General features: G+C 42.5%; 1 protein-coding gene across 1 annotated transcript in view; it reads right to left on the bottom strand.

Annotated features, from left to right (window-relative positions):
- The window catches only part of kcp (kielin cysteine rich BMP regulator), a 92,463-nt gene that overhangs the window by 36,637 nt on the left and 39,525 nt on the right, over positions 1-16,301 (bottom strand). The window contains exons 10-18 of the mRNA XM_060923153.1: positions 11,749-11,839; positions 7,999-8,078; positions 7,757-7,842; positions 7,583-7,673; positions 2,489-2,588; positions 2,194-2,364; positions 1,512-1,594; positions 1,310-1,400; positions 782-964 (exon numbers count right to left, since the gene is read on the bottom strand). Coding sequence (XP_060779136.1) covers positions 782-964; positions 1,310-1,400; positions 1,512-1,594; positions 2,194-2,364; positions 2,489-2,588; positions 7,583-7,673; positions 7,757-7,842; positions 7,999-8,078; positions 11,749-11,839 — 976 coding nt within the window. The remainder of the gene's footprint in view (positions 1-781; positions 965-1,309; positions 1,401-1,511; positions 1,595-2,193; positions 2,365-2,488; positions 2,589-7,582; positions 7,674-7,756; positions 7,843-7,998; positions 8,079-11,748; positions 11,840-16,301) is intronic.

Here is a 16,301-nt window from a genome sequence, read left to right as displayed (position 1 = left end):
GGGATCCACTGCAAGACATTACAGTGAGAGAGTTTTTTTCTCAAATCATCATTAGAATCAGGAACAAATACAATGATTACAAACTACACCACTAAAACAGACAATACGGGTTAAAGCCCACATAAGAAACATAGAGGTCGTTCACATTAACAAATATATGCGACTTGTATGTGATCCTCAGTATGAACGAAAAGTGACCTAAAAGTGTTCCGCATGCGCATTGCAGGATACGACGATGTCACACGCAGTGAGCATGACCAGTGTTTATGGAAGTAAAACCGCCCGGTTGCGGTATGACCCATCCAATCTAGCTTGAATAGCTGCATCCCCCCAAATGGAAATCAGCTCCCTAACCTCTGCGTCCTTCCATTGAGAAGATTCAGAACCTTCACAGCCTGAAGCGTCCCTCGCATTGATGTCATGCGCCATGTTGTTGTAACTTTTTTTGAGAGACCCGCCGCCTACTTCAGTGCAGAATAGTGATGTTTGTGGCTTGTTGATGACGTGTAAGTCAGATGAATGCGACCTGGCGGTTCAGACTGAAGTCGCATATGAAAAGAGCGGATAGGAATCGGAATTAGGACCGCATATCCAAACGGCCTGGGTCGGATTTGAAAAAATCGGATCTGTGTCGTTCATATTGTCAATAAAAGATCGGATACAGGTCACAAATGGGCGAAAAGATCGGATTTGAGTCACTTCAGCCTGCAGTGTGAACGTAGCCATAAAGAACAGAAAGAAAAGGCTGAGATTTTACAGACTTTCAGTCTGAAATTCATACCATCACACATGGGACAGCACTCCTGCTGAACAGGGTGGGCGCAGGGGGCGGAGGGGCAGGGCTTATGGTGACAGCTCACCGTCCCGTTGGTGCACAAGCAGAGCTGGCAGTTAGTTTTGGGATGATAAAAGCGCTGCATGTGTTTGTATGATTGTTGTTCATAAACGCAGTCAGCAGGGGGCACTGTGACACACAAACACAGACAATAATTACTCAACAAATAAGTGATCAGGACAAACTGATGAGATATGAATGTGTGCTCTGTTTTTAACAATAATGACGTTAGCATAAAAAATAGGAGTGTTATTTATTCCCTAAAGGCGTGTATTCACAGAAAGGGCGGGGCAAAAATGAAAATATTGTCAGGAGGTGTGGCTGGTCATGCTGCTGTGATATCCAATCAGATCTCTTCTCTTCTTTATCCCTTTAAAACCCAATTCACTCAAAGCAGAGACAGCATCATTAGATTCCAGTAGGAGTTCTCATGTGTGTGTGTGTGTGTGTGTGTGTGTGTGTGTGTGTGTTGACCTGGACATTGAGGACAGCACTGTCCTTGGGTTATTATGGGTTTACTGCACTGTACAGGACATCGACTCCTCCTACACTGCACATTACCATTCTACACACACACACACACACACACAGGGGAAGGAGAAGAAAATTAAAACTGTTTGGCAGAATACAGCGGTACAGTTTGGTGCTGAGATGAGTGCATTTGTGTTTTCCTCACGAGGCAGTGACATCCCCTGCACGAGTCGGTCGGATGAGGAAACTCCACCCCGTTGGGGTAATCTTTACCTGCGTAGCTGCACCCTGACACAACAGAACAACACCATGATTATTTAGCTGATTGTTTTCCTATAACAGCATGTCCCTCAATGTTTTATTCTGATTATACCACAGCACTCCACCAATGATTCCATTTCTTTATTCGTTAAAGACTGTCATATATATTTATCCAGTTCCCCCTGAAACGCCCGAGTTCCTCTTCTCACTTCCGCTATCGCAGCAACACGCAGTCTTTCCCTCACCGGCCCCGTTATTCTCTTCACACTCCTCCACTGTTCCACAAAATTACTCAAGAGTTCTCTGTGGTTCTCTACAGTTACAGTATCTGTACATCTTTCCAGTTCTCTACGGTTCTCTAGCATTCCCTAAAGTTCTCTATGGATCATTATAGGTCTCTTCACTTCTCTATGGTTCAGTTCTCTAGAGTTCTCTACATAGTTCTCTAGAGTTCTGTGGTTCTCTGTAGTTCTCTACATAGCTCTCTGTGGTTCTCTACAGTTCTACATAATTCTCAATATTTTTCTGTGGTTCTCTACAGTGCAGCTGATTTAATTCCCGTGACGCTTCTCCTTTGCTCAGGTCGGTTGGTTTGATCGTGAGTTTTCTGTTCGTCTGTTTGGTACCGTTGCAGTTGTTCTGGCAGCAGGTCCCAGTGACGGGATAATGACATTTGGCTCTGGGGCACTCCTGACGACAATTCACTTGTCCCCCCTGACACACACACTCCTCACACCGGTTCTCAGGGTTCATAAACGTCTCGCCATTGACATACACATGGTTCTGAACAACACAGTCTGGGAAGAGAACAGAGAGGAGAGGAACGAGTCAGTACAGGAGCGAAAATCACAAGCACATGCAGCTGGAAATGTGTGTGTGTGTGTGTGTGTGTGTGTGTGTGTGTGTCGGTGTGCTACTTACTGTTGCATGTAGGGCAGCAGGTGTCAGGCTGTCTAGTGGGGTGTGAACAGGGTGGAGGGGGACACATCGATTCTTTACTTTCACACACAACCTTTCCAGCCTGCACGCACACGCACACACACACACACACACACACACACACACACACACACAGAACTCAAGATACAGTATGGAATTATGATAAAGAACCACTATCTGTTTCTGGTTGGTTTATGTTTGTTATCTTGAGCAGTGATCAGGGCCCTGTACTACGAATGGAGGTTAACCTAACCAGAAGTAACCCAGGGTTCCCCCGCTAAACCGGGGTTGACAAAACCTGGTTATCTTGTTTGGGGTTAAACGGAACTACGACGCCAGTTATGAAGTTGATTTGTTGAACCTGTGTTAACCTAATCAGGGTTAATGCGCGTTCACGTTAAAGGGGAGGTTATCAGCGCAAATCCCCACTGTTCACAATGGCACGGTCGCCGTACTTCACGGAGGAAGAATGCGCTGTCATAATGCAAAGCTACGAGGAGTTCAAAACAACATTAAGAGCAAAATCTAACACAGCGGCTGCCAATAAGGAGCGGCAAGCATGTTGGCAACGAATTGCCGATCGGGTAAATGCGCAAGTACATTCTCCCTTCTACATGTTCCAGAACAGAAGTATAGGATGAGAGAAGCTTCATGATCAATCACAAGTCACAGAAAATGGTCCTTCGACGTGGCCCCAGTCATATATATGATTCCCTGATTCTCTTTTCGAGATAAACGGATTTACTCTGATCCGGCTCGATAGAGACAATAACTCTGGGAAAAGCAAGGGCGGTGGGATTTGTGTATACGTGAATGATCAATGGTGCCGCCAGTTTACCGTTAAAGACACGATATGCGACTCAAACGTTGAGATGCTCTGTTTGACATTGAGGCCTTTCTACCTGCCCCGTGAGTTTGGATGCGTGCTTCTCTGTGTGGTGTACGTACCACCTAGCGGCAAGGCTTCGATCGCCGCAGCCACTACTGCGGACTATGTTTACAAACTTTTACAGAAACACCCAGACGCGCCTGCCATTATAGCAGGGGATTTAAATCACTGCCAATTGGACGCAGTTCTACCTGGCTTCTATCAAGTAGTCAAAGGTGAAACGCGGAAAGACAGACTATTGGATAAATGCTATGTGAACGTAAAGGATGCTTATGGATCTAAAATCAGACCCTCTATTGCTAATTCCGATCACAATGTGGTCCACTTAATCCCGACATACAAATCCAAATTGAAACGCTGCAATGCAGTAGAAAGAGAAATACGATGCTGGTCTCCTGAAGCGTGCGAGGATCTGAGAGCATGTTTTGCAATAACAAACTGGGATATATTCCACGACCAGAACTCCTTAGATGTCACCACTTCAGTCATCACGGATTATATTAACTTTTGTGCACAGTTAGTTATCCCCAGTAAACGTATAAAGATCTATCCCAATAACAAACGATTTGTATCCAAGGACATTAAAGACACAATTAACAAAAGAAAAGCAGCTTTCAAAAGCAAAGACATGATTAAATGTAAACAATTGGAGAAGGTTTTAAAAAACAAACTAAGGGAAGCTAAACAGGTACATAGAGATCAGCTGGAAAATAACTTTAAAGAAAAAAACCCCAAAAGACTCTGGGACAATATGAAAAAAATAACTGGAATGTCATCTTCCAACAAACCCATTGTGACTGGTAATGAACTCATGTTTGCAAATGAACTGAATGACTTTTTTTGCAGGTTTGATTCTTCTTCCCACTTCAGTGACTGTGAAAATATAATCAACACCATTAACCCGTCCTACTCTGACAGAATCCTCATAACTGTCGAGGAGGTTAGGGGCGTCTTCCAGCGCAATAATACAAGGAAAGCCTTAGGGCCTGACCACAGCAGTGCTCTTATATTAAAAACATTCGCCAGGGAACTAGCCCCGGTATGGCAACCCATTTTTCAGCAGTCCCTGGACACCCATTACATCCCACTAGCATGGAAAACATCTCACATTAAACCTATCCCCAAAAAGAAATGTCCTAAAGAACATAATGACTATAGGCCAATAGCCCTCACATCAGTGATCATGAAGTCACTAGAAAAAAATCATAGTCCAACATTTAAACAGACAGATGGGGGGACTTCAAGACCCCTACCAATTTGCATATAAACAAGGCCGTAGCACAGAGGATGCAGTGGTTGCACTGACACATATCATATCTAAACATCTAGATAAATCCAACACATGTGCCAGGGCACTTTTTATTGATTTCTCTTCAGCATTCAATACTGTTCAGCCAAACTTGCTTCTGTCTAAAATGATTAAGTTTCATATAAACCCATATATTATTTACTGGTATTTTTCTTTTTTAACAAACAGGGTCCAGCTAGTTAAGGTTAATGACACACTTTCTTCTCCCATCACCACCAATGTTGGAGTTCCCCAGGGCTGCATAAGCTCTCCCAGGTTGTTCACCCTGTATACCTCGGACAGCACCACCAATGTGCCAAATCAATATCTTTTTAAATATTCAGATGACTCAACATTAGTCACTCTTTTCACAAAATCAGATGATGACTCTTTGTACCAAAACAATGTGGACTGGTTAATTGAATGGTGTGATATTAATTACCTCATCATTAACACAGTGAAGACAGAGGAGGTCATCTTTGGAAAACCTCCTCTCCAACTTTCCAAAGTTAAAATCCATAACTCAGACATTGCTCAAGTCCCATCCTATAAATACCTTGGTGTCATGATTGACCAGAATCTGACATGGACTGACCATATAGAATTCACATGTAAAAAAATACAACAACGTATATATTTCTTGCGAAGATTAAGATCTTTTGGTGTCAGCGATCAAATAATTTTTTTGTTCTTTACATCTGTGATCCAGAGCGTTATGCTTTACTGTAGTACAGCTTGGTATAGCAGCCTCTCTGTCAAGGATAAAGCTAAACTCCAGCATCAAATAAAAATATGCTCTAAGATCATTGGGCAGCCCATAGCACACCTATTTCAGGAAGCTCACAATAAGAGTATGCTCAGACTGGCCACATGCATCTCCACTGATGCTACGCACATCTTACACCAAGAATATCAATTATTACCTTCAAATAGGCGCTTCAGAGTTCCCTTCTTCAACCGCAATAGACTTAAACATTCTTTTATACACCAATCAATTCTTTTACTGAATCTGCAGCATGCACCAGCGAGCGTTTAATCCAATGTATTACACATGGTGAAAATTTCCCTCATGTTATGTATGGCTGTTTTTATGTATGTCTGTATGAAGGTATGTGTCCTCCGTCTTGCCTTTACCCCTGACTATGGTGGTGGGTTATTGTACTGTTACTGTGATGTTATACGTGTGTGTTGTCCTCAAGCGAGTCTTGTTCAGGGATGCAAACCAAATTTCAGTGTAAACTGACAATAAAGTATTATCGTATCGTATCGTATCGTATAGCTTGTTTAATGTCCGAAAAATCCTGAATAAAATTTGGTATGGTAAATTCATGGAGTCGCCTACTTAAGCTGATATGTGCACAGAGTCACATGAATTAGGATGACTGACTGTTCAGTCCCTTTGACCAAGTTGGTGTCGGTCCTGTGAACATTTCAGAGGCAACAGCAGTGCCAAACGCACCTGGCAACAGGTGAAAATGAAATATAAAAACATCATTCATAATGGGGTGTGTGTGTGTGTGTGTGTGTGTGTGTGTGTATGTGTGTGTGTGTGTGTGTGTGTGTGTGTGTGTATGTGTGTGTGTGCGCGTGCAAGCAAGCATTCATTTGCCTTTTATTTATTCAAGTTTTATCTGTTTGCCTAATAGTTCAAATTGTTTTGTATATAGTTTATAATGTTGTTGTGTGATATTAATGATAATATTGTGGGAAAACTACTTTGCACGGACGTTCATTTAATTTATTCTATCGTCATTTTGTTTGTTCTATTTTTGTGTATTTTATTTATTTATCTGTTTGTCTAGTTGTATCTATTTTTCTAATAATAATATATTTTTTGCATTAATAGTTTGTTTTTTCCTATTAAAATAATCTTGTGTTCTTGTTATAACTTTATTTATCTGACTGTTTAGTTGTATCTTTTTGTTACAATTTCAATATTTTTAATATAGAAAGTTTGTTTTTTTCTATTAAAATGTTCTTGTGTGATAACTAGTTCTTGTGTTATATTTATTGTAGTTGTATCTATTTTGTATCTCAGACTTAAATATTTTTGTAAAACAAGTGTTTTCCTATAAAATATTCTTGCATTCTTGATAACTATGTTCTTGAGTGGGTTCTTTTTTTTTTTTACAGAAAAGCCGTTCTGCATGGACATTCATTGAAGCCCTCATTGTTTTTTAATGGTTATTTATGAGCGTTTAGGGGTTACAGTAATGTAAGTCTAGGTTGCTTTATATAAAAGGTATGTCCAGAAATATTGATGTCACTGTCTAAGCAGAGGGATCTGGCTTCTTTAGACGCTGTCTTCTTAAAACTGAATAAATATTTAAAAAGAGCCGAATGAGCCAGTCTTTTGAACGGCTCTTTTCAAAGAACGGATCACAAAGATGCGGATCCCATCAAAGAGCCATAAATCCCATCTCTAATCTGTGCTCCGATATCGCACGGGTCATCCAGGTACGCTGGCATTGTCTCTAGAGGAAATGTTGGTGGAGAGGTGGTGTTTAAAAAGGGTGTGGTTAATCGGAAACCTCGGGTTAACCAAGAACATAACCTGAGACGAGCAGGTTTGAGATGCAGCGTAAGTTGCCATGGCAGCATACCTCGGTTTGAACATAGCCAACTTTCGTAGTATGGGTTAATCGGGAAGTTACGCTGCACGTGATCAAGTTACTCTCGAAGTTACCCTGGTAAGCCAGAAAACCCGCTTCGTAGTACAGGGCCCTGGTGTCTGAGTCAGTGTTTGGATCCAGTATTTGGGTTGAATAAGTGAGTGTGTTCGATGTGTGTGTGGGATGTGTTGGAGTGGAGTGTGTGGGACAATTTTCTAGGACAAATGTTTACGTTGAGTGTTTCGGGTGAGAGTAATGATCTGTGTGGATAAATATCCTGTACTTACTAAACACTGACAGTCCATGCAGGGATTCTCTCTGGAGGTAAACCGCTGTCCATCTGAATACACCTCCGACTCATAATTACACTGTGCACACCTACACACACACACACACACACAGTGAAGCAGTGACCTCACATTCTTTTTATATTAGAGATGTGTGTGTTGTGTGTCAGTCACCTTGGACAACATTCTCCGTCTCTCTTGATTGGATGACGGCATTGTTGGGCGGGGCAGGGGAGGGGCTCACAATTAATATTTCCATTCTGAGACACAAAGGCATGGCATTATCATGAACAGCTATGAGCAGTCATTCACTCACCACACACACTTTTATATTTGACTGTAATACTAACAGTGTGTGTGTGCGCGCGTGTGTGTATGTGTGTTAATTATTAAATGATGTACTGATCTCGACTCACCTCACACACACACTGCTCACATCTATTTCTACTTGGAACCGGGTCACCGTTTAGGAAATTCTGTCCGTTCTGGGCACAACCTATAAACTCACACCGCCACGAAAAGCAGGAAGTGTTAAAAACATTCAGAATTAAATTAAATATGAATTAAAATTATTACAAATCAGATACGGGCGGCACGGTGGTGTAGTGGTTAGCGCTGTCGCCTCACAGCAAGAAGGTTCTGGGTTCGAGCCCCGTGGCCGGCGAGGCCCTTTCTGTGTGGAGTTTGCATGTTCTCCCCGTGTCCGCGTGGGTTTCCTCCGGGTGCTCCGGTTTCCCCCACAGTCCAAAGACATGCAGGTTAGGTTAACTGGTGACTCTAAATTGAGCGTAGGTGTGAATGTGAGTGTGAATGGTTGTCTGTGTCTATGTGTCAGCCCTGTGATGACCTGGCGACTTGTCCAGGGTGAACCCCGCCTTCGCCCGTAGTCAGCTGGGATAGGATCCAGCTTGCCTGCGACCCTGTAGAAGGATAAAGCGGCTAGAGATAATGAGATGAGATTACATATCTGTGAGTGGCAAAAGTATGCGAACCTCTAGGATTAGCAGTTAATTTGAAGGTGAAATTAGAGTCAGGTGTTTTCAATCAATGGGATGACAATCAGGTGTGAGTGGGCACCCTGTTTTATTTAAAGAACAGGGATCTATCAAAGTCTGATCTTCACAACACATGTTTGTGGAAGTGTATCATGGCGCGAACAAAGGAGATTTCTGAGGACCTCAGAAAAAGCGTTGTTGATGCTCATCAGGCTGGAAAAGGTTACAAAACCATCTCTAAAGAGTTTGGACTCCACCAATCCACAGTCAGACAGATTGTGTACAAATGGAGGAAATTCGAGACCATTGTTACCCTCCCCAGGAGTGGTCGACCAACAAAGATCACCCCAAGAGCAAGGCATGTAATAGTTGGCGAGGTCACAAAGGACCCCAGGGTAACTTCTAAGCAACTGAAGGCCTCTCTCACATTGGCTAATGTTAATGTTCATGAGTCCACCATCAGGAGAACACTGAACAACAATGGTGTGCATGGCAGGGTTGCAAGGAGAAAGCCACTGCTCTCCAAAAAGAACATTGCTGCTCGTCTGCAGTTTGCTAAAGATCACGTGGACAAGCCAGAAGGCTATTGGAAAAATGTTTTGTGGACGGATGAGACCAAAATAGAACTTTCTAGTTTAAATGAGAAGTGTTATGTTTGGAGAAAGGAAAACACTGCATTCCAGCATAAGAACCTTATCCCATCTGTGAAACATGGTGGTGGTAGTATCATGGTTTGGACCTGTTTTGCTGCATCTGGGCCAGGACGGCTTGCCATCATTGATGGAACAATGAATTCTGAATTATACCAGTGAATCCTAAAGGAAAATGTCAGGACATCTGTCCATGAACTGAATCTCAAGAGAAGGTGGGTCATGCAGCAAGACAACGACCCTAAGCACACAAGTCATTCTACCAAAGAATGGTTAAAGAAGAATAAAGTGAATGTTTTGGAATGACCAAGTCAAAGTCCTGACCTTAATCCAATGGAAATGTTGTGGAAGGACCTGAAGCGAGCAGTTCACAGGGATGCTCAACTTGTCTCTTCAGAATTCCCCAAAGAAAATAATTTCTTTACACCACAAAGGTGAAGGCTACAAGAAGATCAGCAAAGCTTTACTTATCAGTCAGAATACTGTAGCAAAAGTGGTACAAAAATTTAAGAAAGATGGAACTGCAACCATCTCACAGAGACGTCCAAGTCATCCACAGAAGTTAACGCCTCGACAGGAGCGTCTTCTGATGAGAAGGGTTGAAGAAAATCGGCATGCAAGTTCACTGCAGTTATCTAAAGAAGTAGAAAGCCAAACTGGGGTGACTATTTCCCGTAACACAATACGGCGTACACTGCAGAGGAATGGCATGCATGGATGCCGTCCACGAAAGAAGCCTCTCCTAAAGCCCAGGCACAAAAAAACCCGCCTAGAGTTTGCCAGGGCCCATGCTGACAAAGATGAAGACTACTGGGACTCTATACTCTGGAGTGATGAGACCAAGATAAATGTTTTTGGAACTGATGGCTTCAAAACTATATGGCGTCGCAAAGGTGAGGAATACAAAGAAAAATGCCTGGTGCCTACAGTGAAACATGGTGGTGGCAGCGTCCTTATGTGTGGCTGCATGAGTGCTGCTGGTGTCGGGGAGCTGCATTTCATTGATGGCATCATGAATTCACAGATGTATTGCTCTATACTGAAAGAGAAGATGCTACCATCACTCCGTGCCCTTGGTCGTTGTGCACTTTTCCAACATGACAATGATCCTAAACACACATCTAAGGCCACTGCTGGATTTCTGAAGAAGAACAGGGTGAAAGTGATTCAGTGGCCAAGTATGTCTCCTGATCTGAACCCAATCGAACACCTATGGGGAATTCTGAAGAGACAAGTTGAGTATCACTGTCCATCCAGCATCCAGTCACTAAAAGAGGTCGTTGTTGAAGAATGGAAAAAGATTGATGTTGCAAAATGTCGCCAACTTGTTCATTCCATGCCTAGAAGACTTGGTGCTGTCATTAAAAATCATGGAGGCCATACAAAGTACTAGATGTAGTAGTTTTTGTTGTGGGGTGTACTAATTTTTGCACCACCCTAATTTGAGTAAAACTGAAAAATGTGTAATCTAAGTTATATTATTAACCTTACTTTCACATTATAAGTTAAACAGATGTTATATTAAACTTTGTCTTGTCAACATTTTGGAAATTGTTTGTGTTCATTGAGATATTGTTTAAAATATTACTTTTCAAAGGGGGTGCACTCATTTACGCTCAGCACTGTATGTAGAAATATAGAAAATTTTAAAAGGTTCACAAACTTTCAAGCACCACTGTAATGGATGGATGGATGGATATGCCTGTAGGTTTAGAACCCATCTCCACCAGGTTGGAAAGAAAAAAAATTCACAACATTTTGTCCCTTTTTTTTTTGTCAGCAGCAGGATGTCAAATGTTTGACTTAAAATCTCACACTGTTGACATTAGCATAAAATTCAGAATTATGATAAATTATCATCATAAAATTAGAATTCAGAATTATGTTTAAAGTCAAAAATAAAAAAATCTCATTTTTAATTCTCAATTTTTTTATTCATCTCAAAACATTATTTACAGAATTATTATCTCTAAATAATGACACATCAAAAATTTTCTATAAAATAAATATAAAACGAATTGTAATTTATCATCTCATTTATTATTTTTTGACTAATTTCAAAATTTTATCTAAAAATCTGAATTACTATCTCAAAAATTTGACTTTTTATTTCAAAATCATAAGAATAAAAATTCTGTTTTTGTTAAATAACACAATTTCAACAGAATTTTGACAAAAGGTAAAAAATGTTACAACATTTCAAGTTAATAAATCAGAATTTTCAGATAATAAGTCAAATTGAAGTAATAAATAAAAACCTGGGAGAAACTGCTGTTGCCAAAAATAATGAAAAATGTGTTTTGGTGTAAATTCTATATTTTGAAATGTTTTTGAAAATTATTTAAAAAAAAATCTATTATGTGTTTTTTAGTGCAGTTTAAGTATATAGTATAATTAACCTGTGGCATATAGTTTAAACTATGAAGTATATAGTTCCCATCAGCAGAACACACACACACACACACACACACACACACACACACACACACACACACACACACACACTGACTGTGTGACTCACGGTTACAGGAAGGACAGCAGGTTCCTGGAGTGCGTGTCGGGTTCCTACACGGGGTGTTACAGTTCTCTCTGGAACATTCAACACATCCATCCTGAAACCGGAATAAACAGTTCATAGAACAGTCACATGGAATGGAGAACAGACACACACGCTTAACGAGACCTTCATTACGAGGAACTGGACACATTTTAGTGTTTTTCCACCTGAACATGTGACACGGTAACAAATCCATCGACTGCCATTTTGTTGTTTTCCATTTTTGAGCAAGATCATGTTGTAACACTCGGATTATATTGCATTCATTTGTAATTTTGAAAGGAAAACTAATTTATACAAATTAGGTGTTTATGCAGAACTTTTTTTTGGGGGGGGGGGTTAAATAAATATCGCAAACTGCTCATGATGTACTTTAGTGACTTTTTTTTCATATTTGGATTCATGACATTTCTTTTCCAGACTTTGTGCAGTGAAATAATTTAAAAATAAATAAACAAGTAATAATAATAATAATAATAATAATAATAATAATAATTCAATATATTTTTTAAATAATTTTATAATACATTCATAATTGTGTGCCAAAACCCAAAAATAAAAATCTGTTTCCGTGTTTTCATTTAGAAAGAAACATGAAGAACGCTGACTGTAACTAAATATGTGAATTTAGTTTCCTATCTACAGTGATATGTAGGTGGAGCTTGATACAGAGCAGGCCAATGATTGGTCAAATACAATCATCAAAGGGTTCTTGATCAAGTGGTGTAACAGGAAGCACAGGACTTATCGTCAGGAGATCGTGAGTTTGAATCCTGACGATGCCACAGCTGTCAATCACAGCGACGCTGACCAATCAGAAGAGGGCAGTTAGTGTTCAGCTGTAACGCAGCTTGAGCAACAGTTCAAAACGATGCGGTGGATTCACAATTCTTGATTCATGCTAGCCTTGTGAGCTCTGACATCAAAGGGGAGAACTAGCTCGTGAGTGGAAATTAGCTAAACACAGCCACAACAACAACAACAACAACAACAAATTCAGTGAGCAGGTAACAAGGGGATAAATCATCAAAAGACTTGAGAGAGCTGATCTGATCTGATGAGAACAGAACTTTTTGACATAAAGCGCTACATCTGATAGAAAACTAACACCAATCAAAAATAACCATCCACACTGAAACATGACGCATGAAGCATGGTGGTGGGAGCATCATACTAAAAAATATCATATTACAAAATAAATTTTCTCCACATCATGGGGAATGCTAGGAATATTAAGACATGCTACAATTCCCAAGAAATTATCACACTGAATAAATAAATAAATAACATACCATATATATATATATATATAAAAAAATCTCCTTCTCACCCCCGGCGGGGGGGTGGTATCCATGTCATCCTCAAGCTCGGGTCCTCTACCAGAGGCCTGGGAGTTTGAGGGTTCTGCGCAGTATCTTCGATGTTCCTAGGACTGCGCTCTTCTGGACTGAGGCTTCAGATGTTGTTCCTGGGATTTGCTGGAGCCACTCTCCCAGTTTGGGGGTTACTGCCCCAAGTGCCCCCACTACCACGGGGACCACGCAACCCTTGACCTTCCACATCCGTTCCAGCTGCTCTTTCAACCCTTGATACTTCTCAAGTTTCTCATGTTCCTTCTTCCTGATGTTGGCGTCAGCTGGGATCGCCACATCTATCACCACCACCCTCTTCTGCTCTTTGTCCACCACCACTATGTCCGGTTGGTTAGCCAGGATCTGTTTGTCAGTCTGGAAGCTGAAGTCCCACAGAATCTTGGCCCTGTTGTTCTCAGCCACCTTCTGTGGTATGGCCCATTGGGACTTGGGTACTTCTATTCCATACTGGTTGCAGATGTTCCTGTATACTATCCCAGCCACTTGGTTGTGCCTCTCCATGTACGCTGATCCAGCTAGCATCTTACACCCTGCTACTATGTGCTGGACTGTTTCAGGGGCTTCTTTGCACAGTCTGCATCTTGGGTCTGATCTACTCTGGTAGATCCTGGCCTCTATGGCTCTTGTGCTTATGGCCTGTTCTTGTGCTGCCATGATTAGTGCCTCTGTGCTGTCTGTCAGTCCTGCATTATCCAGCCACTGGTAGGATTTCTTGATATCAGCCACTTCCTCTATCTGACGGTGGTACATGCCATGTAGGGGTTTGTCTCTCCAGGTTGTCTGTTCCTCCTCCTCCTCTGCACTCTCATCAGGGTTCTGCTGCCTGAGACATTCACTTAGCAGTTCATCCTTTGGGGCCATCTTTCTGATGTATTCTCGGATTTTCGATGTTTCATCCTGGACCGTGGTCTTGACGCTCACTAGCCCTCGGCCTCCCTCTTTCCGCTTAGTGTATAGTCTCAGGGTGCTGGACTTGGGGTGGAACCCTCCATGCATGGTGAGGAGCTTTCTAGTCTTGATATCTGTGGCTTCTATCTCCTCCTTTGGCCAGTTTATGATACCAGCGGGGTATCTGATGACTGGCAGTGCGTACATGTTGATGGCTCGGACCTTGTTTTTACCATTCAGCTGACTTTTCAGGACCTGCCTTACTCTCTGGAGGTATTTGGCTGTGGTTGACTTCCTTGTGGCCTCTTCATGGTTTCCATTAGCCTGTGGGATGCCAAGGTACTTGTAGCTGTCTTGGATATCACCTATGTTGCCCTCTGGTAGGTCAATCCCTTCAGTCTGGATCATCTTGCCTCTCTTTGAGACCATCCGGCCACACTTGTCCAATCCGAATGACATCCCTATGTCATCGCTGTAGATCCGGGTGGTGTGGATCAGCGAGTCTATTTCTCGCTCGTTCCTGGCATACAGCTTGATGTCATCCATGTAGAGCAGGTGGCTGATTGTTGCCCCACTACGGAATCGGTACCCGTAGCCGCTCTTCGTGATGATCTGACTGAGGGGGTTCAGGCCTATGCAGAACAGCAGTGGTGATAGCGCATCTCCTTGGTATATGCCGCACTTGATGTTGACTTGGGCAATGGGTTTTGAGTTGGCCTCTAGGGTTGTCTTCCACATTTCCATTGAGTTCTGGATGAAGGTCCTTAGGTTCCTGTTGATCTTATACAGTTCCAGACATTCCAGTATCCATGTGTGTGGCATTGAGTCGTAGGCTTTCTTGTAGTCAATCCAGGCAGTGCACAGGTTGGTCTGTCTCTTCTTACAGTCTCGGGCGACTGTTCTATCGGCCAGTAGCTGGTGCTTGGCTCCTCTGGTGTTACTGCCAATTCCTTTCTGTGCCTCGCTCATGTGTTGAGCCACATGCTTACTCATTTTTGCCGCAATGATGCCTGACAGGGCCTTCCATGTTGTGCAGAGACAGGTAATTGGCCGGTAGTTGGATGGGATGGGTCCCTTCTGGGGGTCCTTCATGATTAGGACTGTCCTGCCTTGGGTTAGCCATTCTGGGTGGGTTCCATCCCTCAGCAGCTGGTTCATCTGTGCTGCTAGGCGTTCATGGAGTGCAGTTAGCTTCTTCAGCCAGTACGTATGGATCATATCGGGGCCTGGTGCTGTCCAGCTCTTCATCTTTGACACTCTTTCTTGGACGTCTGCCATTGAGATGGTTACTGGTTCTTGTTCTGGGAGGTTGCTGTGGTCAGCTCTTAGGTCCACTAACCATTGGGCATCGGTGTTGTGTGATGCCTTTCTTTCCCATATGTCTTTCCAGTATTTTTCCACCTCAGCTCTTGGTGGGTCTGACCGGTTGTTGTTCCCCTGCCATTGAGAGTACACCTTGGCTGGTTCAGTGGAGAACAGCTTGTTTATTCTCCTGGCCTCTCCTTCCTTGGTGTATCTCCTCAACCGGGTGGCCAGAGCTGTTAGTCGCTGTTTGGCAGTTTCGAGTGCCTCTGGTATGGAGAGTGAGTTGTACTTCCTGGGCACCCCTTTATTCACCATGTTCCCTTTCTGTAGTTCAGCTAGCTGGCTAACTTCTCTCCTTGCTGCCTTTATCTTGGCCTCTAATCGTCTCTTCCATGGTGGATACTGTTTGTTATGTCCCGAGCCCACCTTGTGTCCAAGCATCTCCATGATTACTGTTGCTGTACTGTGTATCAGCTTGTTGGTCTCAGTGATGGTTCTTGTGGAGATTGTCTTCAGAGCAGCATTCACATCTACTAGTAGATCTTCTGAAGGCTCTTCCTGGCTCCCCCTTGCCGTAGCATCGTTGTTGTATTTCATTAATCTCTAGTTGTGATAGCAGATTTCGATTATGGATGTTGGAACACTGGGCTAATAGCTGTTTCTTTGTTAGCCTTGATTGTGGGTTTCGAAGTATCCAATGGTCCCACATTCTCTGCATGTATCCCCTCTCTCTGGGATTGCTTGTATAGTAGCATTCCAGCAAATCCGTATTTTCTGTCCTCGTCCATCGATGTCTTGTTCCAGTAGCCCATTTCTCATCAGTTTGCCCTGGTTCCCTAGCAACTGACGCAGACCTTGTTGACCCGGGCGACGTCTGAGCCGGTATGACTCTTTCAGTTATGTTTTCACTCATTCCTGAGGTAGGCTGATATATCATGAGGGGTTTTTGCC

Source organism: Neoarius graeffei, chromosome 6 (genome assembly GCF_027579695.1).
Source record: "Neoarius graeffei isolate fNeoGra1 chromosome 6, fNeoGra1.pri, whole genome shotgun sequence".
NCBI classification, from domain to species: Eukaryota; Metazoa; Chordata; class Actinopteri; order Siluriformes; family Ariidae; genus Neoarius; species Neoarius graeffei.
The sequence above is the reverse complement of the archived record's forward strand: the minus strand, read 5'-3'. Positions and strand labels throughout refer to the sequence as shown.